Raw genomic sequence first — 21,767 nt, 5'->3', positions numbered from 1 at the left:
GAACCGGTCCAAGGACTGACCCTTGGGGAACACCAACAGGGAGGAGAGTGGGTGAGGAGGAGTTACCATTGAAAGAAACTTGAAAGGAGCGGTCACACAGATAGGAAGCAAACCAAGAGAGACCAGTGTCACAGATACTAATGGAGCGCATGATTTGTATTAGAAGGGGGTGATCAACAGTGTCAAAATTATGTCAGGATTATTTTGTGCTATTTTTAAATTTTAAATGTTTTTTAATGTCTTATGAAGAATAAATATTAGTAAAGATTTTATATCAATTGTTATGGTTGAATTAAGTGTATAAATAGAGTGGCTTAAAAGTCCCACATTTTCCTCTTTATTTCCCCCTTAAATTTGTATGTTCAATTTTGGGATGTGGCACCTCATTATATTAGATATTCACCATTCTTCATAACATTATTACCTTACCTTGTCCCAACATTCATATTTTGCAGTAACTTTCACTGGACTCTGGTATATTGTACAGCAGCAAGGACTGTGATATGCAGTGGCTGTGCATTGTTCTAGAAGAGGATTGAGTATTTACATACAATACAAGTACTACGCAGATCATAAGTAGGACTATAGCTATAGATGTGTTTTATAAGTCTCCAGACATTACATTTAAAGATGGGAACTTACCTCACACCTTGTATTCAGATGGACAAAATATTGGAAACGATGCAAAAATAAGGAGTGTATCATTCAAGTAACCAAATACCAGTTGTATCACCTGTAACAGTTAAGGCTACGTACATACGTCAGATAGTTGTCGTTGTAAACGAATGATCATGATCTTTTGATTATCATTAACAAAAAAAGTGCACATTGACAGGCCAAACAACACCGATGAACGAGGATTGTCATTGGAAACGAATAACCACTCTGGCGGATCCGTTTGGGTGGCGATCATTCGCTATCTATAGTGTGTACGGTTGTTCAGAGATTGGGGATGGTTCTGTGCATGTGCACTAAAGAATCTTCATTGCAACTCACAACAGCACAATACCTGTGTGTTTATATAAATATATATATTTATATATATATATATATATATATATATATATTTATATATATATATATATATATATATATATATGTGTGTGTATGTATGTATGTATATATATACTTAAATATATATGCAAGATGCACTTCCTGCATCTTTCAAACAATCGCATGTATTTTGTGTACATTATTGGTGGATTATCTGTGAACAATCGTATCATTACAGCATGTACAAAATCGTATACTAGATTGTCGTTCAAAATAATTGTGAATAATCGTTGATTTGTTGGTCAATGTTTGTGTATTGTTCAGGTATTATTCGTGCATGTGTGTATGTAGCCTAAGTCAGGAATGATGATAGCAATAGCTGGCTCTCATGGCATTTCCAAATGATTACAAACGTACATCATGAGAAGTTTGAGATTAAAAAAAAAAAATGCAGCCCACATGTTTTTTGCATGGTGCAAGGTCTTACTTTTTTTTGGAAAAAATAGGGCCTGAAGTATAATGAAGAATAGTATTGTGGTATTGAATATTGAGTCAAAAACTTTAGCTTAAAATCAGTATCATTTAAAAAAAACCTTACACAGTTTTTCTGCACACCAGACATAAAGTTAAAGGTAATGTAAGCTTACCCTAAATCAGAACCTTTCTTGCAATACTACATAGTAAGCAGCAACTGTTTTTTTTGTAAAACAGTAAAATAGTCAGCACCTTACAGCACAGGCTGGGTAAATAGAATAGTGCCCTTGTACATTTACTGATCATACATCGCTGATCATTTGCTGCAAAGCCCCTATTGTTGTGGTTGGTGAGAAAAACTAAGCCATATAAATGTTTCTATTTGGAAAAAAAGTAATTACATTATCAGTAGTAGAAAAAAAGCCATATACTAGATTGTAAGCTCTTTGGAGCAGGGTCCTCTCCTCCTCCTGTGTCACTGTCTGTATCTGTCTGTCATTTGAAATCCCTATTCAGTGTACAATGCTGCATAATACATTAGCACTATATAAATCCTGTTTATTATTAATATTAATATTAATAATAATAATAATATAATTGATATCAGTGGGAATAAAAAACAAACATCGCAAGTGAGGAGAAGTCTGCCATCATTGGTGTCCAAATGAGGATAAAAGGCACCGTCACTGATGTTCATAGGAGAAAAAAAAAGACTGCTGCTGGAGTTCAACCAATGTTTTTACTATCACTTTACCCAACTTTCAAATAGGGTCCTTTATTACAAGTTGTATCATAGAATAATAAAAGAAAATAGCTGGGTCGGAATAATCCCATTAATTTTTTAGAATATGTGGAAAGCTGGGTGTATATGCATCTAACTGAGGAAGAAATGGTAGCAAGTTGCACTTTTGGAAGGAGCCAGGCTGGTAAAGGCAGTAAGACCTAAAGGACTCTGAAAGTGTCTTAAAATGTCTTTTAAATCTCAAAGGATCTCAGTGACAGATCCCCTTCTGAAGAGGTTTAGTATTTTGGTCCTGAGGAATGATCAGCCACAAAAATGTAAAAAATAATATGCAAATTATCACATACACCACTAGATGTCCTTAGTTATCCACTTAGTTATCTTTAATTTACTACTTTTATTTTATTTTTACATTTGGGAGCTCTTCTGTAGCTAAATATCTGATGGGTTACAAAATAATAAAACAGATACAGATATATATATGACATTTTTATTTATTTTTTTTTTATTTAGATTTCATAGATTTAAATTGGTAATTTGGGGAAACTCTGAAATTTGTTTAAAGCGGATGCAGGGTAGTTATGACATTCTCAGCCTAGGGTTCCTACGGAGTTTGCTGGGGGTTCCTTAAACTGTGGCTTCTAACTGGATTTTGCATGGTTTAAGGTCTAACACCACTTGGCAGGGGTAAAAGAAGTAATTTTTTTACATGCCTATCATGAATTCAGATCACAATGGTAAAAGAGACATTGTTAAATCAGACCTAAACTAAAATGTTTACCTTACAGAAAAGGGTAGACAACCCTTTTAAATAACGTAAAAAATTAATTAAAAAAAGTTAAGTCCCCCTCTCTCGCAGAACCTCCTGGGATACACACATCATGCAGGAGGCTTCTGGCTGCTCATTCTGTACATGCCCAATTTTGGAGCTTTTTCTTCAATGGGGGAAAAAAATGCAGATCTCACGCATGCACAGTGAGATTGTCTCTTCATCTACCGCAGGCTATGTCACCTGATCTCGCGCCTGCTCAGTGTTAGATTGGGTGACGGAGGCGGAAGGAGGGCTAAGAAGATGGGGATGCTGCAAGTAGCTGGACAGATGATCTGTGGGCAGAGTGGTAACAACAGAATTAGAGAAATTGTGATTGGCTCCCATACATCTTAATTCTTTTTTGTGGGGTTCGCATATCTGGTATCAGACCTGGCTCTTTTACCCCAATGCAATTCACAAGACGGGTTTTGCTCCTATGTAATCATAAATGTGTCTGTCTACTGGCCAGTCCTTGCTTAATTTTTTTCCTTATAATCCTCAGATCACAGATAGCGTAACATAACATATGGTCTAACCTTGGTGGCCGAAATCACTTTTTCCTACTATGGTCAGATAGTAACCTTGCATATAAAAGTGACTTTTTTAATGAAATTCAAAGTTCACAGGAGACCCCTTACAGTTCTTTTTATAGCGATCTTCAAATCAGCCATTACACACAATCATTTAACTAAATATAGAGGTTTTTAAAGGTAAAGATTTGTCTTGAGGGCCCTTCTTGATTGGGGACCTATCACAGATACTTATGAGGTAATAAACACAGAAACACAGACAGCGGTCCCTCTTATAAAAAGAGAATATTTTGAAAAGAACTTCCTTGTGATATGGAGACAAATTCATTGAGAAAATGGTACCCTACACTTGATAGGCTGCATGAAATCTACACCTCTGCCAGTAATCTTTGTTGGCACTGTGGGCACTTTATATCACGTATTCTGCACCTGCCCAATTATTGCCTCTTATTGGCAAGACACAAATCATTTTCACAACTGCTGGACTTCTATATTGTATTGGATCCACTTACCCACTTATGGGGCTGATGATATAGACCGATTCTCCACTACATAATAATAAGCTGATTGCCGATTTCTTGACTGCAGCAAGATGTCTTATTTCTGGGAACTGTAGGTCGGTCTCTTCTCCAACGTTACGTGACCTGTATATCTTGACTAAACATGTAGAACTCTGGGCTTCTGGAATTCGTATATATCTTGACCCACTCTATTGGAATTCTTTGCATTATTTTTAGAACTTGGGGCCAGGACAGTTAGATATTGGAGGAGGGATGACCATCAGGTTTTTCAATCCTCAGGCTTCTTTGTGCATTCTCTGCTGTTTTTTCCTGACCAGTCTTTCTATTCTATTTCCTTTTTTTCTCATCAGGTAATTTCACTTCCTGTTGGTTGGTTTGACCCTCACTTATTGGTACCTAGGGTACTTGGCCAAACAATAGAGAACCTCTACAGAAAATGTATAGCATTGACTTGTCTGACTGCAGTATATAATATAGGGCAGGCATTTTACATTTCTATGGCACAGAGCATTGGAGCTCTTTTGATAAAGTTACCTGCATTGGTCTACCAACGGTGTGGTCAATTATATGATTACCAAAGTGGGAATTGTCTGGTAGCCTCATTTTTTTTTTGTTTTCTTATCTTTTATATTAGTTTTATTTTTCATGTAAATATCAATTCTGTAAGCCTTCTTCATTCTGTATTGTATTATTTCCGCTAGGCGCTTCTTTGGTTGGCGAGGTATGAGGGCTAGGTATGCCCATGTTTTCTGGCTGTTATATTGGTCCAAAGGCTTAAATATTTTTATTATTTTTATTATTCACTGGCAAGTATATAACTTAAAAGTTTTCTCTATTCTATTATGCTTGTTCCAAGTTGATATTACTTTATGCACAAGTATAATACTCTATGTAAAAATTTTAAGGACACATTTTAACAATCTCTATCTGCTTTAGAGAGGTAAAACAGAGCGTCTCTTGGACTCTTGTACAAGAAAAACAGATGGCCCAAGAACTAAATAACATGGCCAAATTTGATTTGATCTGGTCCCTTACATCCATTACCTTATTCCATCCTCACTTGACTGTATTTTATTGATGGTTTAGCTTCACGTGGGAGTTGGGACCTATTTAATAACCTTTGGCATTTAATCTTTTATTAGTGTACCTGCCTTTAACTAAATATGTTACGTATGCTTTGGATTCTGTACCTGCCTTACTTCCTAATTTTTTTTCAATAAGACTTTTGTTTAAAAAAAATTGGGGCCAACTGGCCACCCTCGATTTCCCCAGCACAGAAGTAAATCCTACTAGAGACCTCAAATCAATGATCTTCTGTGGGCACCTACTATATTGGCTTTGGCCAGTTATTCCTATAATTTCCTTTGGAGGCCCCAAAAGAGAAACCATCTGCTTGAAAGTTGACATGTTACCGTTAGGCCCTAAAGTGACTACATACGTAACTCAAATATTAAACAGTGATGTGCATTAAAATTTTAGAACATTGAACCATTTACTTGAGTTTTTTTCTTTTTGTTAGTAAGCATAAATGGGACACTGTAGTATTGAGTTACATCATGCTATTTTAGGGAAGTTAGGAAGGTATACACCTATTTGAAATGACTGCACATGCTTAGTATGTTGTGGTTGGCTGATTCAGTAGTGTCTTATGTCAACATGGGCCACAGCTGTTGCACAAGGTCATCTGCCGACTGGAAGGGATAGGGATGGGGGGCTGTTGACCCTAACTGGTTAAATGCTTGTGTAAGATGGCGTTATTGTAATAGACAAATAATATGCTGGCAAAATGTAAATCTATACCAGGATCTCAAAGGGCCCGGTACAGTAGTCATACATTCCAGGGCTCTGCATACTCCCACTAAAAGTGGACATATCCTCGAATGATGAGAGTAAAAGCTCTATAAAAGCTTGTCCAATATTTCTACAAACACAGACTAAGCTCATTGCCGTCGTCTTGGATTGAGTGACACATGAGGAACAATAGAAGATATGTGTACAGTCTTGGGAGTTTAAAGAAGAATATCTTTTAGTTACATGTGCTCATTCTGCTTCCTTTGATAGCACAGTGGCGTTTTACCATCTCCATTTCTAACCCAAGTAATATGGGTATATATAGGATATATGAATATTAAGGCCTATTTAATGGTGAATACAATTCCATAAGCAGTAAACATCTTTACTCATTTTTAAACAAATACTTCTTTTTCTAGTCATTGAAAGTTAGTGGACCAGCTTGGGAAATTTTATCTGCCGTCCATGAAGTGTCAGGATGTGATTTAAAGTTAATATGTTCTGTAGACATATTGGTACCAGCAGTAATCTTATGACTGTGGTTTATGTACATTGTCCTTATACAGCAGCCTTTTCTTCAGCAGTGTGTCAGCACATACTAAAAATTAATTACGAATGATTACTGTGCAGATATTCACAGAGTGTGAAACAAAAATGTAATCCACTGTTATTACATGGATAGTTCAATTCAAACAAAGCTGACAATGGCAGGGATCATGTCTGTCACGAAAAAGAACTTCAAACATTTGGCTTCAACATTGCTTTATTATGCACTAAAAAGCAACACTAGAACAAATAAGACTTTGCACTGTCGCCATTTGCATTTTAAATAATATTAAGTCATTTGAACAATACATTCAGCACTGTCTAGAACTTTCATTAAAATTCATTTTGAGATACAATTACCAACATGTATTACTAATACAAATAAAACAAGAATTTAATAAATATTCTTTTAGCTCAGGACAGCTATATACTGCACAATTTAAATAACAAAGACCGGTGTTTTTGTACCATTTGTAAAGCAACTATACCAATATTGCCAATACGGTATATTTATAGTATAGTATCAATTTAATACCAGTCCTATCAGATGAAAAACATAACAAATTGTAGTATGCAATCACTTGTATGTAGAAGCTGTTAATCGTGTAGAATCAAAAGAAGACAGTATTAGCCTATCACTTTATTTCCTTAAGAAGTAGTTGAAGTTCCTGCAGGAATTTTTTATTTTTTTTTGTTGGCTTTATGTATAAAGTCTGTTTACTTTGTATAACTTTGAAAACAGCATTATAGGAAACTAGTTAATATCATCATATCTGGAAAAAAAAATATTTTCTTTACTGGCAGGAATCCAGAATTGTTATAAATAAACAGATTGTATTGAGAAAAGTTGTATATTTTAAATAGGTTAAAGGGTTTTGGTTTATTGCATCAAACAAAGAATTCAGGACAGTGTTCTGACAGCTGACCAAGAAATATTAGTGGTAGGATATTACTACGACGTGGATTATGATCTTGCAACCTCATCAGTGGTGTTTACATTTTTAGGTATTTTGTATGTACACATTCAAATATTTTTACATGTTCTAAACAAATGAACAATCCACCCAATACTAATATATACATATTTTTTTTATGCATAGGTCCTGTTAAGTTTGATAACCCAGCTTCTGATATCTTTCAGGAGGTTTGCATATCTCAGTCCCTTTCTCCAGCATCCACTCCTTATTGCCCAACCTCCTGCAAGCCATATTAGTAATGAAAAATCAACCAAGCTCATTACCTCACTAGGGCCCTGACAGATATTTCTAAGGCTATATACACACGCTAGATATTTGTAATTAGGACAAACAACTGAAAGATGAATGAATGAGTGCTGTACATACAGTGCCATTCAGTTCAATATAGAGGGAAGGAGGTAGCATTAGCGAGCGGCTTTCCCGCACTCTCCTCCCTTGACTTCCATGGCAGTCGTTCGTCTTTTGACGTTCATGGATCTGCTAGAACAGGACGTCGGACAGTCTCTGTACACGTCAGATTCTTGTCCGAGATGAGTCCTGCAGCTCTTATCGGCCGAGAATCATCTGACATATATACATAGCTTAAGATAGTGATTCCTACACTGATCTAACATAGCAGTTTTTGGGTGGATCAACACTATTAGTTCAACAGCAGTTTGGGCTATGATTTTTATTAACTATTACGTTTTAACCTATATATACTGTTAAAACTGATATATTCAAACTTTCTGTACATTACATTCAGTGGAGAAACTTTGGATGATATTGCATCATAAGGTCAAGTCCGACACATTATTGTTTAGGGCCTTTTTTTGTTAAAAGGAGATATGCTGTGCTTGAAAGGGAACACACATTCTTAAGTGTATCCCATGATTAACACAAACATATCTAGAAGTAATTGTAAGAGTATTCAATGGTATATTCAACCCATCATTTATGATCTTCAGACGAGACTTTATATATATTTTATGTTCTATATAAGTCTACAAAAATGTTATATCCCTTTTAAAAATGTACTGTTTTGCTTGTAACAGTACAACTTTAATTGGATATGCATATATACATATTATAATAGATGTTTTGGTATGTAAATGTGACCAAACCTGAATATGTATACCGTAATAAGGGATACTATAGATAAAACTAACAAACAAAAAAAAAAAAAAAATATTTTATTGTATAGAATTACACAACAATATTACTTTAGTCATACTCTCATCTTGAAAATGTTTTTATGTCTAATGTAATATTTAAACATATTAGTGGTAGACTACCTAGCTGGCGTTTTTAGGAACATAGGAAAATCAATGCAATTTTCTCCCTTCTCACAATTCTCCACTCTCCTGAATATATGCATGCAGTTCAGTCTATCCACAAACCATCATGCAGCTATGCAATTCTGATTGTTTGAATAAATGAATTGCATAGCTTACCACCAACCTGACAAATCTACTTATTTAGAAAGGTTCAGCTTCACCAAAGCCATTCTGACCAATTTACAAATAGGTTTTCACTTCTCTTTAAACGGTTGAATTTAGAATCATCTGATTGAGAAGTGTGCAGATGCTTTAGATCAGGGGTCAGCAAACTTTTTTGGCTACTAGGCCATTTTAGGATATCAAGAAGGCACACTAGGCCGGATTCTCTCTCGAGTCCCTCGCTTATGGCTCCACCCCCCACTAGGAACACCCCTGAAGAGAAATCCCTCTCCTGCGCAATGCATACGGAGTAGAGGGAAACCCCTGAAAGGAAATCCCTCCACCCCACAATGCATACAGAGGAGAGGGAATGTCCCCTTACCCCCACATGCGGCTCCGGAGCCGCGGGTTGCGGACCCCTGCCGGCCGGGTTTGGACCAGGCGGCATTAGGTCAGGACGGACTACTGGCTAGGCCGTATCTGGACTAAAGGATGGAGTTTGCCGACCCCTGCTTTAGATTAACAAACATGAAGTCTGGTGGGGATGGGAGTGTTTGGGGGACCTGCACAGACCTTATTAAGCCATGTGGTTGAACCCCTTGCAGCTTTGTTGCCAGGTCAAATATATATAACTGTGGCAGTCAAAGTGCCTGTGCACATCTGTTTGTTTCAACAGTACTTGGAAGATTGTGGCACAGATTATTCCATTATAGACTTGCAATGTCAGAACCTGCAGATCTACTAATTCCCTATCCCTGCACTTGGTCTGCCAAACATCAAAATATGTTTTTAATATTGTATACTGGACTACTTTGTGATTTGATATTTGTTCTACCAGTTTAGTTAGGTGAATATCTTTGTCTTGGAAATCTTAAGCCATGCTTTTATCAATACAAATGCTAATTATAAATTACACATTCAAGAGGGCACATTTTATTGCACAATGCAGAATCATGTATGTATATTTGGAAGCAGAAGCCAAATATAGTTTTGCAGTAAACTGATTCTGTAAAAAAAATTAACACATTTGTCTAGTGGTATGCTGAAGTCCCACAAATCTAATGCTCCATTTTCCTATATCTATCGAATGGTTAAACTTCTGGTAAAACGAACTTGATATTCTATAGTTATTTACATTTAAAGTATATGTTTTCAAACTTAACCTAGAATTGGGAGTAGATATAACTACTGTTAGGTTTTTACAGCGTGTGTCCCTATATGACATTTATATTTTTGGTGAGGTGGAAGAAAATCCAAAATTTGGAGTAGTGACCTTTACAGAGAGAGAGGGAAAAAGTGCAAAAGGAGACACCTTTTTTTCTTCTAAAAGGTCCTTTACTGCACCTAAAGAGATCTTTTATCACTTCCTGTTGTGTGTGCTCCACACAAAAAGAAATCTCGAAAATGGGATAAAGATAGCAACTTTATTGCTATTAAATTTGCAATGCTCACCTTCTCCACACTCCAGCGCTGCCCTCCTGTACATCACATGACAGGATAGATGACGCCTGAAATGAAAGTTTATAGGCCTTATCTTATTAAACAACAGGTGCAAGAACTGGGGGAGGAGGGCTGGAGATAAAGGCAACCTGGAGTTAAGGTTTCTTAAACTGGAGAAAATGGACAATACAGACACATGGAACATTTGCAAAAATAGCAATCAGAAATTAGCATTTTATGTTTCAAGAAATCATAAACTGTCAATTAACATTTACATTTTAAGGAATTTTAAGGAAATCTTTCATAGTAATAAGAACCTCTGTCTGGTCTTTGGTAGCATAAACAATCTGCATTATATTCCTTTATGTACATTTACAATAATCATATGACATAAAACTCAATATATATTAAATTACATTGTTGTCTCTTTCATAGTATTTAACTGGTTCACCTTTACAATGTCAATAAAAATAAATAATTCCCTGAACAAACTGCAATCATAAGACCAAAACTAAATGTGCAGTAGGCATTTGTAATTAGTAAAAATTCATATTTCACTGATCTGTTAACAGCCAACCATAAAAAGTGACATGGTATTGATTACTTTACACGATTACTATTACTACCTTGGTTCTGCATTGTTTGAGTTACAGTTGTTTCCATTTAAAGCTCTGAAATAAAATGTTTTGAGACAGTGAAATGTGTTGCTTGCTTTCTGTTTTTATCCTGTACATATCAACCATACATTTTTGTCATTAAAATAATGTTATCACTGATACTCTATGTTACATAAGACTGGATCTAGGCATATGCTTTAGGAAGGACTACGATGCTAAGGCTATGGTCGGACAGGCACTTTATGCATATTTTAAACTCAGAAATCACCACAGATTGCTTTTTCGTTAACTAGCAAGGGGCCAATTTGTAGCAAGTTCTGAAAAAGATGCTGTATTTACATTTACATACATTAGAAATGATTGAAAGCATTAAAAGATAATGTATGATAAAAAATGTAATGGTCTATGTAATAGGGGATGTGGTACAGATATGCTTTGGGAACGCAGATGAGGGGTTTGTTCAAAAGAAACAATTGTTATTGCACAAAGAGATCTTTGAAGATCATGGATCAAAAGGGTGAAAATCCCTATTTAGCCTGAAGTTGTGTCATCTTCCAACCCTACTTTATGATGAATGCCTGGCAGAATATGTTTATACAGTGGTACCTTGGTATAAGTCTTTAAAGTGTTCCAGATCCTTGGACTTATACCAAACAAATGTTTCCTCTAAGAAATAAAAGGAAAATGAATAATCCGTTCCCATGAAAAAAAATCCTATAGTTAATGGCATAATATACATTGATGGGACTGTATAAAATAATTTAAATATTGCTTAATACTAAAAATGCTTAATACTACTAAATACAAAAGCAATTAGATGAAATAAATGAAAATGTAACCTCCCCTTTACCATAATGAGAAGAGTAGAGTGCCTACTAGGATGGTGGTGAGAAGGGAGGAGGAGGAGATGTTATGTAATTCACAGAGAGTTATAACGCGGGTTGTTCACTGAATGGTAGCAACTGGCGTTCTCACACTCGTGGGCAGTCGTGGCTTTGTCTCGAGAGAGGTAAATAAGGGTAACGCGCGGTGTTATGACTCATTTTGACCCAAACAAGTTCTAGCAAAAAGGCTGTATACCAAGCAAAACTGTCCAAACAGGACTTATACCAAGTTGGACTTATACCGAGGTACCACTGTATAATCTGTACCTTTTTCTTTATTTTATTAACTTCCAAATAAAAGTATCAATCAATTATATATTGCTATATTGCAATGTTGCCCTTTTTTTCAAACTGCTGGTCTAAAGTACTATAAAACAGTATCAGCAACAGAAGAATGCTTTATCATTGTAAGTTATAACAAGTTTGACAGCATTATACATATTGCATGCATTCATACAAGGAACCTTGCTATCCATATTCAGTTTCTTGCAACAAATTTACTGATACCCTACATATAAACATTATGCAAGCATAGCCCTCGATTAATATACAACACAGCACATTTGAACTACACCATAAAAGTTTTTAAACTTCGGTGGAGTCTTTGTCTAAAAATAGGAAAAAATGCAATGCTTATTAAATAGATTTTACAGTGCTTTTTAAAGAAGATACAGCATACTGAACAGTGCAAATTTACTAATATGTGTACAGAAAACATTAAAAGCTGAAGGCCAACTTTCTGTTAAAGAACGATGTGCAATCCACCCCAAGCATTCTACAATAGTCTTCATTCACAAAACACACAAAAATTTCCTCCTGCAGTGAAGCAGCAAGAAAAGAATTTTGGAAGAGAAAAAGATGCGTAAAGTTTTATAAAGCAAATAAATAAAATATTATATTGCAGCAATAATTTATATACAGCTTATGCTATGTAATAACCCACTGTCAACATTTAAAATAATTCCCAGGAATGTTTTACTTGTGAGTTGTTCCATCTAAACAGCTGTAGCGTACCATCAGGTTCAACTTTGGATCTTTAATAATGCCCCTTCAATATTTAACTAACTCACACTATACCAGTTTCACATTTTCCATAGTTATTAAATAATCCAATCCAAATATTAAAACTAATGGAAAGCTTACAGCACAAATAATAATAGTTTAAAACTCTTGAGTTCATTAAATTAGCGATAAGGATCATTCCCAAGGCTGAATCTCATGTCTGCCACTGGAAACTAAAATTTTGGTTGTATGTCATGTGAACTGTAATATGCACTTCTTAATCTGCTAAAATACAATTTTTTTTCTTGCCAGTTTGCTGGGAATGGTCCCTTTCATGTTTTCATTATCACCTTACAGATGTGAGGGTAAATAATACAAACCACCATACATTTTACATACCACAGCGGAAACAGTTACACACCTTACTCAGAAATCACAAAATGAACGAAAACGCACACAGAACTAAGATGTCTGGCGAAAGGGATATCACATGATAAATAAGACATTTTTAACATAGCGCAAAGTGACCCTTCAGTGGAAAAGTTATGTTGTTACCAATTTTAGAAAAACAAAAGTTTCTTACTTCCACTTGTGTTCCACTATGTTATTTTTAACTATTATTAGTGACTACATATATGTGTACAAGGTTGCTTACATTTCACCATTTTTTGTGGATTTTTTAGCGACAGTTTCTAAAACATCACTTCACAAAACTCACAGTAAAAGGAAAGCACATTAATGCAGCATAAATTTTACCCACGGATGCCAAGGAAGAAAGTCACACAGCTTTACTTTGGCAGCTCTAGGGGATAATAAAGAGGCTATGCCTTTGTTGCTTTTCTTTAAAATTTCATCCTGAGGATCCAACAAGAAAAATAACACTGAAAGATAGTCTTCATTTAAAATATACAGCACTATAAGATAAAAAATACACACACTTTATAGGATTCTACAACATGTGCAAATTTGTGATCTTTGTGTTTCAATCCTATAGCAACCCATCCAGGTTCTTTTGAACAGTCTGCTCTTCCTTTTCAGTATCAGTTTGCTCCATAGGTTTATAATTGTTTTGGTATTCCTGAAGGATTGTTACCACATCATGGTGTCCAAAGTGCATAGCTTCATCCATTGGAGTATTATTCCATCTGGAAGAGGAAACATTGTGTTATCTTTGCATTGCATAACATTTGTCATTAACTCATTGTTCATTAACATACTTGTAGGCTACATGAACGGAAGAAAAGAATTCTATGACACTGAAAAGATACGTTTATGTGGGAAATAGGGCCCGACTTTGCCTGAGTTGCACGTGAGCATTTAAACTGGGATATCAAACAAGCAGACATTTTTGCTTCTCCATTTAAGCATGATAAGCATATAGGCACACTAACTGATTACAAAAAGATCATACCACAACTAACCCTTTAATTTTTTTACTGTACCTTTCATGAAAAAAATTGCTGCAAACTGCACTGGCAACAAACACATTTTCCACTGGGTATAATGGATATGTCAAAACCTCACACTGACTTTGGAGAACAAGATGCTTGGTAAATGCAATATAAAAAAAAGTTTTCTTACAATGCCAACAATATTAAAAAGGTTAAGGAAAGCATTATGTTATTACCAAGAACATATACCTTCATAAAGAGGGTATAAATATATATATATATATATATATATATATATAAATAAATATAAATAAATATAAATATATATACACAAAAGCATTTTCAGCTGTCCTGTCTCTATACCAGTCCATTTTCAAATAGGCAGAAAACTAGAGTCACCTTGTCTGTAGAGTCTTGTCTCTCTCTCTTTCTCATGAACCTCTCTCTTTTTCACGAACACTGTGGAGCTGAACGCTCTCAAGCCCTCTCCATTAGGGTGTTTTCCTCTTCCTCACACAGACCACCTGTCTGTGTTTTCAAGCAGGGCTCCCTCACACAGAGCACCTGTCTGTGTCTCTCAGCAGAACTCCCTCACACAGAACACCTGTCTGTGTCTCCAGCACATCCCTTACACAGAGCACCTGTCTGTGTCCCTTCAGCAGAGCTCCCTCACACAGAGCACCTGTCTCTGTCTCTTCAGCAGAGCCCCCTCACACAGACCACCTGGATCCCACAGGATAGGAATCCTGGGCAAATATCTCCATCCTCTAGTACCTTTCCTGCTGGTTGCCTACAATTATATATATATATATATTGTTTTTTGCTAAGTGTTTTGAGGGTTTAATATTAAGGTATATGTTCTTGTTAATAACATAATTCTCTCCTTAACCCCTTTAATATTGTTGTAGGATTGTAAGAAAATGTTTTGGTGCATATATATATATATATATATATATATAGATAGATATTTTAATTCAAGTGTTCAACCCAGATTTTTTTTTTAGTCTGAATGGGAAGAAATTGTAGGTGGGTGGCAGCTCCTATATTGTGACCCAACGCTGGTAACTGAAAAGTGCCGGGTTGTGCACCCACCTAAAAGAGGCTGGGGAGAACACTGGATTCTATATGCTACATTTCACAGTTCATAAGCTCAGAGCATTTTTTGAAATCCTGAAAATATCCCCACCCTGCACTGTAATCTTTCTAAATTACAACTATGTCTGGAAGGAAGGGTGTAACCTTTGTAAATTCATCAGGTTAAATGCATCTGCTGCTCTCCATGAGAATTTTGGCAGTGGAGAACTTCATGTTTAGACCTGTAATGGAGATTTAGGCTGCATGTTCAAGAATTATACACATTGATAGTGATATGAATTCAATTAGTATGGGTTGTTTTGCTACACTGTTTCCTATTTAAATAGATTGTATTAAGTTATGGATATTTGTGTATTATTTGAGTGTATCTACATTACTGATTTATGTACAGTGGAATTAATAGGCAGTCTAGAAGTACTTCAGAGCAATTAAATAATTTGTGTATGTTATCAGTTTTTATAGAAGTTTTTATATATTATATAAATATTTAATATTTAAATATTTGTTTTATTTGTGGTATGATTATCATAAAAAGAATATACAGAGTCTTGGGTGGATAATTTCTCCCCCACCCCACAATTAATTTTATTAGCCTTTTGAAACCACGACTTGTCTCCTACAGTAACAGTGTATCTTCTGGATTTAAACCACTACCATTATCTTTCCCATCTTCTTTCGTTGTTAGCTACTATTACTGTCATGTAGTGTCTTCCCTGAGGCAGCAGTGTGTTCATTAAGGTTAATGAATTATTATATCAATATGTGTAAAGTCTAGTTGGCAGTCTAATCAGAAACTAATCCAATATACTCCATTAATAGTATGGGTCTTGGAGTCATGAGTTATTATTACTTATTAACAGGACTGATGCTCATGAAGTTGGATGATGTTGATGCTTTGGTATTTATTACTCTTTAGATCTAATACAAAATTTATATTAAAGATTTTTCTATAGTGGCATAGCCATGTTTTATGTGATTATATATTAGATGGGCCAAACAGTATAGAGTTTACTATTTTATTCCCATACATAACTGTGTGCCACAGCCACTTTTTCGGAATTCCTCACATTGTTGAGGGATATTTGAAGATTCCCTGAATTGCATTTTACCTCCCATTGTTTTGATTATCAGTGGGTGAGCTTAGTTACCAATACCTAAGGGTGGAAAGTGGTAGGAGGTACAGAAGCCATTAACTTAACTAGCCACTTAACTAGTTGCAAAGTAAATCCATGTATATACATAGTGCTTGACAGCACAAGCGCCACATTTAAATTTCATTACATTTGCTAAATAATTTTGGTATTGTGTTTTATGAGCTTGGGACTTCTGGTAATTCCTACAGTATCTGTCTTGTATTGCACCATGTCCTAAAAACTATATTCAGATGAAGGTGAAGTCTATAATATTTGTAAGAAAACAAAAGAAATGTTCTAATGGAAACATGCGGAAGACATTTTACAAAAAGTATTTGCATGTCATCATTAACTTACTCACCTGTCTTTCGGAAAAGGATTAACTTTGCAAGCTTCTAAGAGAAAGCGCACAACTTCAACATGACCTGTAATCAATAAAAATGATAAGACTATCACAAAATGTCTGAGTATGAAATGTAATTTCTGCAATATTTACATTTAAGGAGTTTAGAACAAGGTCATTGCTGTTTATTTCTATTGAACATTTTATTTAGAGGATTGTGAAAATACAAAGGTACAGAAACTACTACAGGTATAAACTGTATTCAGAAGGATAATGAATGAGTATTGAGATAAGTGTATCTTAAAAGTAAGAATGATCTTTCAATCTGACCAGCAAAACATGAGTTCAAACACATTTAAAGGTGACAATCTTTTAGAGATTTTAGCACAGATAATTTTCCCTGAAAATGTTTCTTTAAATACAGTACAAAGAATTAAAAAGGTGTAAGCGCATACCTTCTGCTGCTGCTACATGCAATGCTGTGCGAGAATCATAGTCACGTTGCTCCATATCCATTGCTGACAAAGCAAATCTTAAATTCACAAAAAGAAAAAAAGGAATGGGAACATTTTAAAATTGAAGACATAGAAAAGAAGAAATCAATATTATAAAAGATTTCAAAGCTTTCAACCCAAATAATAAAACTACACCAATGAAAACAGCTGTGTAGTTGTTAAAATATTTACATTTGTGCAATACAACTAAGTAAATTGACTAGCATTTGGTTTCTTACCTTCGTTTTATAATCCTCTGTAGAGAGGCATTCTTAGACAAATAGTCTTGAATTGTATGTGAAAAGGCAGAGGGCCTGACTACAGCCAAGAAGTTTGAATGTCAAAACTCCAGAATCAGTTTTTAGTAGGAACGCTAAATGCCCCAGGATCAGTGCTTCATTGGAGCAAAAAGTGCTAAGGCACCAGAGGTATAGAATGACCAGATATCAGTGGTAGTAATAAATGCTAAGGTATTGGGGGGTCAATAGGAGTAATAAATGCCCTTTTATAAGTGGTCAGTAGGAGCAAAATGTGTCCAGGCATCAGTGGGAGTAATATATAGGTATATGCCCTGGCATCAGAGGAAGAAAATAAATGCCCCAGTTTTAGTGATAAGTAAAAGCAATAAATGCCCCTTCATCAGCAGGAGTAAAAATTGCTCAGGCATCAGTGGTCCCTGGGCATTATGATGCCACAGTAATGGTCGTCACTTGTCAGTATATAATGTCCCATTGCTGGCTGTCACCGGAAAAAATGCAATACAATATAAACACCTGGCCCTGGATAACTGATATTTCAGTATATACAGTAGGTAATATGGTTGCATCGCATACTGGTTTCTCATATCTATAAGTGACAATGATAGGCAGATTTATTTGCCTTAGCTCAGCCTCCCTCCTAAAAAAAGGTGACGTCTGAACTTATGACCAAAAATGTTATCCTTGCTGTCTTTGGGACATATACAGAAACCAGTGGATAATTTATCCCATCAATGCTAACCCAAAACTGAAATATCAGTTTTAAGTGTTGTCATTTAATTTTATTTCTGCTATATCTATATTTAGGACATTAAATGTACCTTCTAAGAGCTGAAACATCTCCAGTATATGCAGCAAATAGCAGATTTATCACAGATTTTACCTAGAAGAAAAAAAAACTTTTTACAATAAATAAAATGCTAATCAATAGTGAGATATAATAGTGTAACACTTTGTTAACACAGAGCAGAAGCACAATGTAACTGGATACAGAGACTGGTCCTATAAGCCTTGCCTACTCTATGCTAGGAAATGAGAACTGGGGGGTTCCCAGTTTAGGGACACAAAAGTCCCCACTTTCACTTTTTAGTAAATTTTCTTGAAGTCATATTGAAAAATGAGCAGTTTGGTTTAATTTTTTAATTGATTTTTTGAAGTTTTCAAAATAGCAAGTAAAAAGTGCTGAAGCACTCCTGTGTATACAGCCTCAAAGCTGTATATCTGCAGTCACTACTGTGCTGCCCACAGCATTCCCTCCTGGAGACTCAGATATATGGAAGAAAAGCTCTGGCTTTTTCCAAGATGGTTACCATCTCACAGGGACGCAGTGCAGAACAAAGCACGGCAAGTCAGCAATGTGGACAAGATCAGTTGCAAGAAGACCACAAGAAATCCTTTGCTCTCTGCCAGCATTTGTGGCACAACTTTCAAAATTGTGATTTGTAAATATGTTCAATTGAGCTATTATAATGATTTAGCAGATGACAGTTTTATTTCAGGGATGGTGCAGAGAACAAACATACAGAAAAGACGTTTTCTACAGTAAAAAGGGTTGTGCTGTAGAAAACTTTACAACAACAGTGATGGTAAAACATTAAAGTAGTAGTGTGTAGTCTTCTTTCCTGTAGTGTGCAGGACAGATGAGAAGACCCTCTCGTTCATTGCTAGGAGGTTTAGCCTGCTCCGATTTCTACTGGACTCTAGCAGGAAGGATGGTGACATTATCCTTGGCTAGGAGCTATATAAATCCTGTTTAATAATAATAATAATAGGTGCCAAGTGCAAGGAAGGAGATAATGTAAGTAAAATCCCAACTTTACTCATTACATGCGTGCTTTTCATCTACCTAGATCACTGGATTTGGAAAACACAATTATGCTAATAATATTATATAGTTAGGTAGAAAAAAGACATAAGTCCATCAAGTTCAACCACTAGGGAAATAAACATATCCCAGATATAAAACTTTAAAAGACATAGTTGATCGAGAAGAAAGCAAAAAAACAATATACAATTTGCTTCAAATGGGGAAAAAATACTTCCTGATTCCATGAGGCAATCGGATTTCCCTGCATGAAGTCTCCATTATCTTTACTTCAAAGCTTTAATCCCCAGTTATATTCTGTGCTTCTAGAAATCATCCAGCTTTTTCTTAAAGCAATCTATAGTAGTTGCTGAATCTACTTCCTGAGGGAGCCAATTCCACATTTTCACAGACCTTACAGTGAAGAATCCCTTCCTTATCCGGAGCTTAAACTTCAAACTTCTTTTCCTCCAGACGCAAAGAGTGCCCTCTTGTTCTTTGTAAAGATCTTAAAGTGAATAATTGGGAAGAGAGTTCTCTATATGGATCATTTATATATTTATACAGGGTGATCATATCCCCCGTTATACGTCTCTTCTCAAAGGAAAATAGATTCAGTTCAGCTAATCTCTCCTCAGGCTGAGCTCCTCCATTCATTTTATTAGTTTAGTTGCCCTTCTCTGCACTCTCTCAAATTCCACAATGTCCTTTTTGTGAACTGGTGCACAAAACTGGACTGCATATTCCAGATGTGGTCAGATCAATGCTTTATGCAAGCTAATAGTTACCAAAGGCTAGGAGGCTAGATTTTGATCCAACCTCAACATACTATACTTGGGGTCAGGAATGATTTTGTTTCATCTGGTGTAGCAAAACCCAGACTTCTGAGAAGCTGAACTTGGTGGGCACTCACACAGTGCTACATATGTTTGCCATTCCCATTCTTTCTACACCAGTGATTGGACTTAGTAAAAGCATTGGGGGAGATGAATGGGATGTCTTGTGATATGACAATTAGATAAAATGGTAATTCAGCTAAAAAAAACCCTGACTGAGATTTCAAGTAATGATCTCAAAACATCAAAGCAGGAATTTCCACCACTTCTTAAGCTTCAATGCAGTGGCACAGAGAGAAGTGCACTTTTTTTGCAGTGGCAGGGAGTAAAGAAGTGTGTCACAGTATTATAACAATGGTGAACAACTCTCATTGCACTAAGAAAAGTGCGATTTGGTGGAGTTGTGGAGAGTAAAGACTTGCTTTTTGATGCAGTAAAAAGTGTGGCATATTTGACAGTATTCAAGTCCATTTCACATAGAAAGGGTGTTTTTAAGGACCCGGACAAGACTGCAGGTAATTGTGCTGTACATTTGTGGCTCTTTATTTAGGATCTAGGTCCAGTGTCTTGGGCAAAATTAGTGAGCCAAACATTTTATCCCTCTGCCAAGCCAGGAATTGCACGATAGAGATGGAGAATAAGTTGGGAAATGGAACCTAAGCTACATGTGCATGTCAGAAAAATTGTCACCCAAGATAATTGTGTTCATCTGACATGTGCACAGTGATCTTCTGGTGTTATCAATCCACTACAGGGGAGAGCACAGTGGGGTACCACTTGCTCATCCTCCCCACTCCTTGCTCCAGTGAACATAACATTGCTATGTGTATATCGCTCAATCATTCATCCCTCACTGGAAATGATCATGCAAGATCATCTGACATCCATTAGATGTCTGTACAAGGCTTAAGACCAGGTGTGGGTCAGGCAGAAAGGCTGTGCAAACCCCATACACTGTGAGAGACGAACTGGAAGAACCCAAATTTAGGACAAGGAGGTTTCAAATGTTTTCAGAATAAAAAAAACTGGCCAAGTGGGCCTAGTGCTGTCCTTTTTACATACGTGGTTGTCAACCATTTTATGTAAAGTATAAATTTGAGTTTATCTCAGCTAAACTCTAAAGTTTACAAAGTGCCAAAAAGGCCTCTATAGGTCAAAGGTTGTGCTTGAAGCTTAAGCATTATTGCAACTCGAGTGAATAAAAGTCTTGCTTATTGATGCTTGGAATGTGGTACTAATGGATTATCATTTTGGAAATTCCACATTGGGCTCTATTTATAAAACAGGGAATCAGGCATTTGCTCAAACATTCCCTGGTGGTAATCTTCAATGTCCATGTGTTTCAATAGCAGTAACTGATTCCTACGAAAAAATATCAGATTTCCAGTTTTATAAATAGAGCCCACAGTGTTAAGAATTTTTTTTTTCAAGCAACGCTTCAAAGGAATATATAGGTTTTAAAAAGCAAAAAGTGTGAATATGGTATTAGGAAAGCACAGATACTCACCCAATTCTGTCCTTCTTTTAATTCTTTTTGTTACTTGCCCTGCTGGCAATCCTCAAAGTCTTCTACTTTTTAAAAGCTCACCCACTATACCTGAAGATTCCTTCCTACTGACATTTATTCCCTTTCTTCAGATGCTGCCTTTCCTTCGACATAAGGAAACA

The 21,767-nt window shown here is 35.9% G+C and overlaps 1 protein-coding gene across 1 annotated transcript in view; it reads right to left on the bottom strand.

The window, feature by feature from the left end:
- Positions 1–6,607: 6,607 nt before the first annotated feature.
- GLS (glutaminase) overlaps positions 6,608–21,767 on the bottom strand; it is a 46,260-nt gene continuing 31,100 nt past the window's right edge. Inside the window, exons 11-14 of the mRNA XM_072419151.1 lie at positions 18,281–18,342; positions 17,164–17,240; positions 16,727–16,790; positions 6,608–13,891 (exon numbers count right to left, since the gene is read on the bottom strand). Coding sequence (XP_072275252.1) covers positions 13,735–13,891; positions 16,727–16,790; positions 17,164–17,240; positions 18,281–18,342 — 360 coding nt within the window. The 3' untranslated portion in view covers positions 6,608–13,734. The remainder of the gene's footprint in view (positions 13,892–16,726; positions 16,791–17,163; positions 17,241–18,280; positions 18,343–21,767) is intronic.

The sequence above is a fragment of the Pyxicephalus adspersus genome, chromosome 7, assembly GCF_032062135.1.
Source record: "Pyxicephalus adspersus chromosome 7, UCB_Pads_2.0, whole genome shotgun sequence".
Lineage (NCBI taxonomy): Eukaryota > Metazoa > Chordata > Amphibia > Anura > Pyxicephalidae > Pyxicephalus > Pyxicephalus adspersus.
This window is presented reverse-complemented; position numbering and strand designations above follow the sequence as displayed.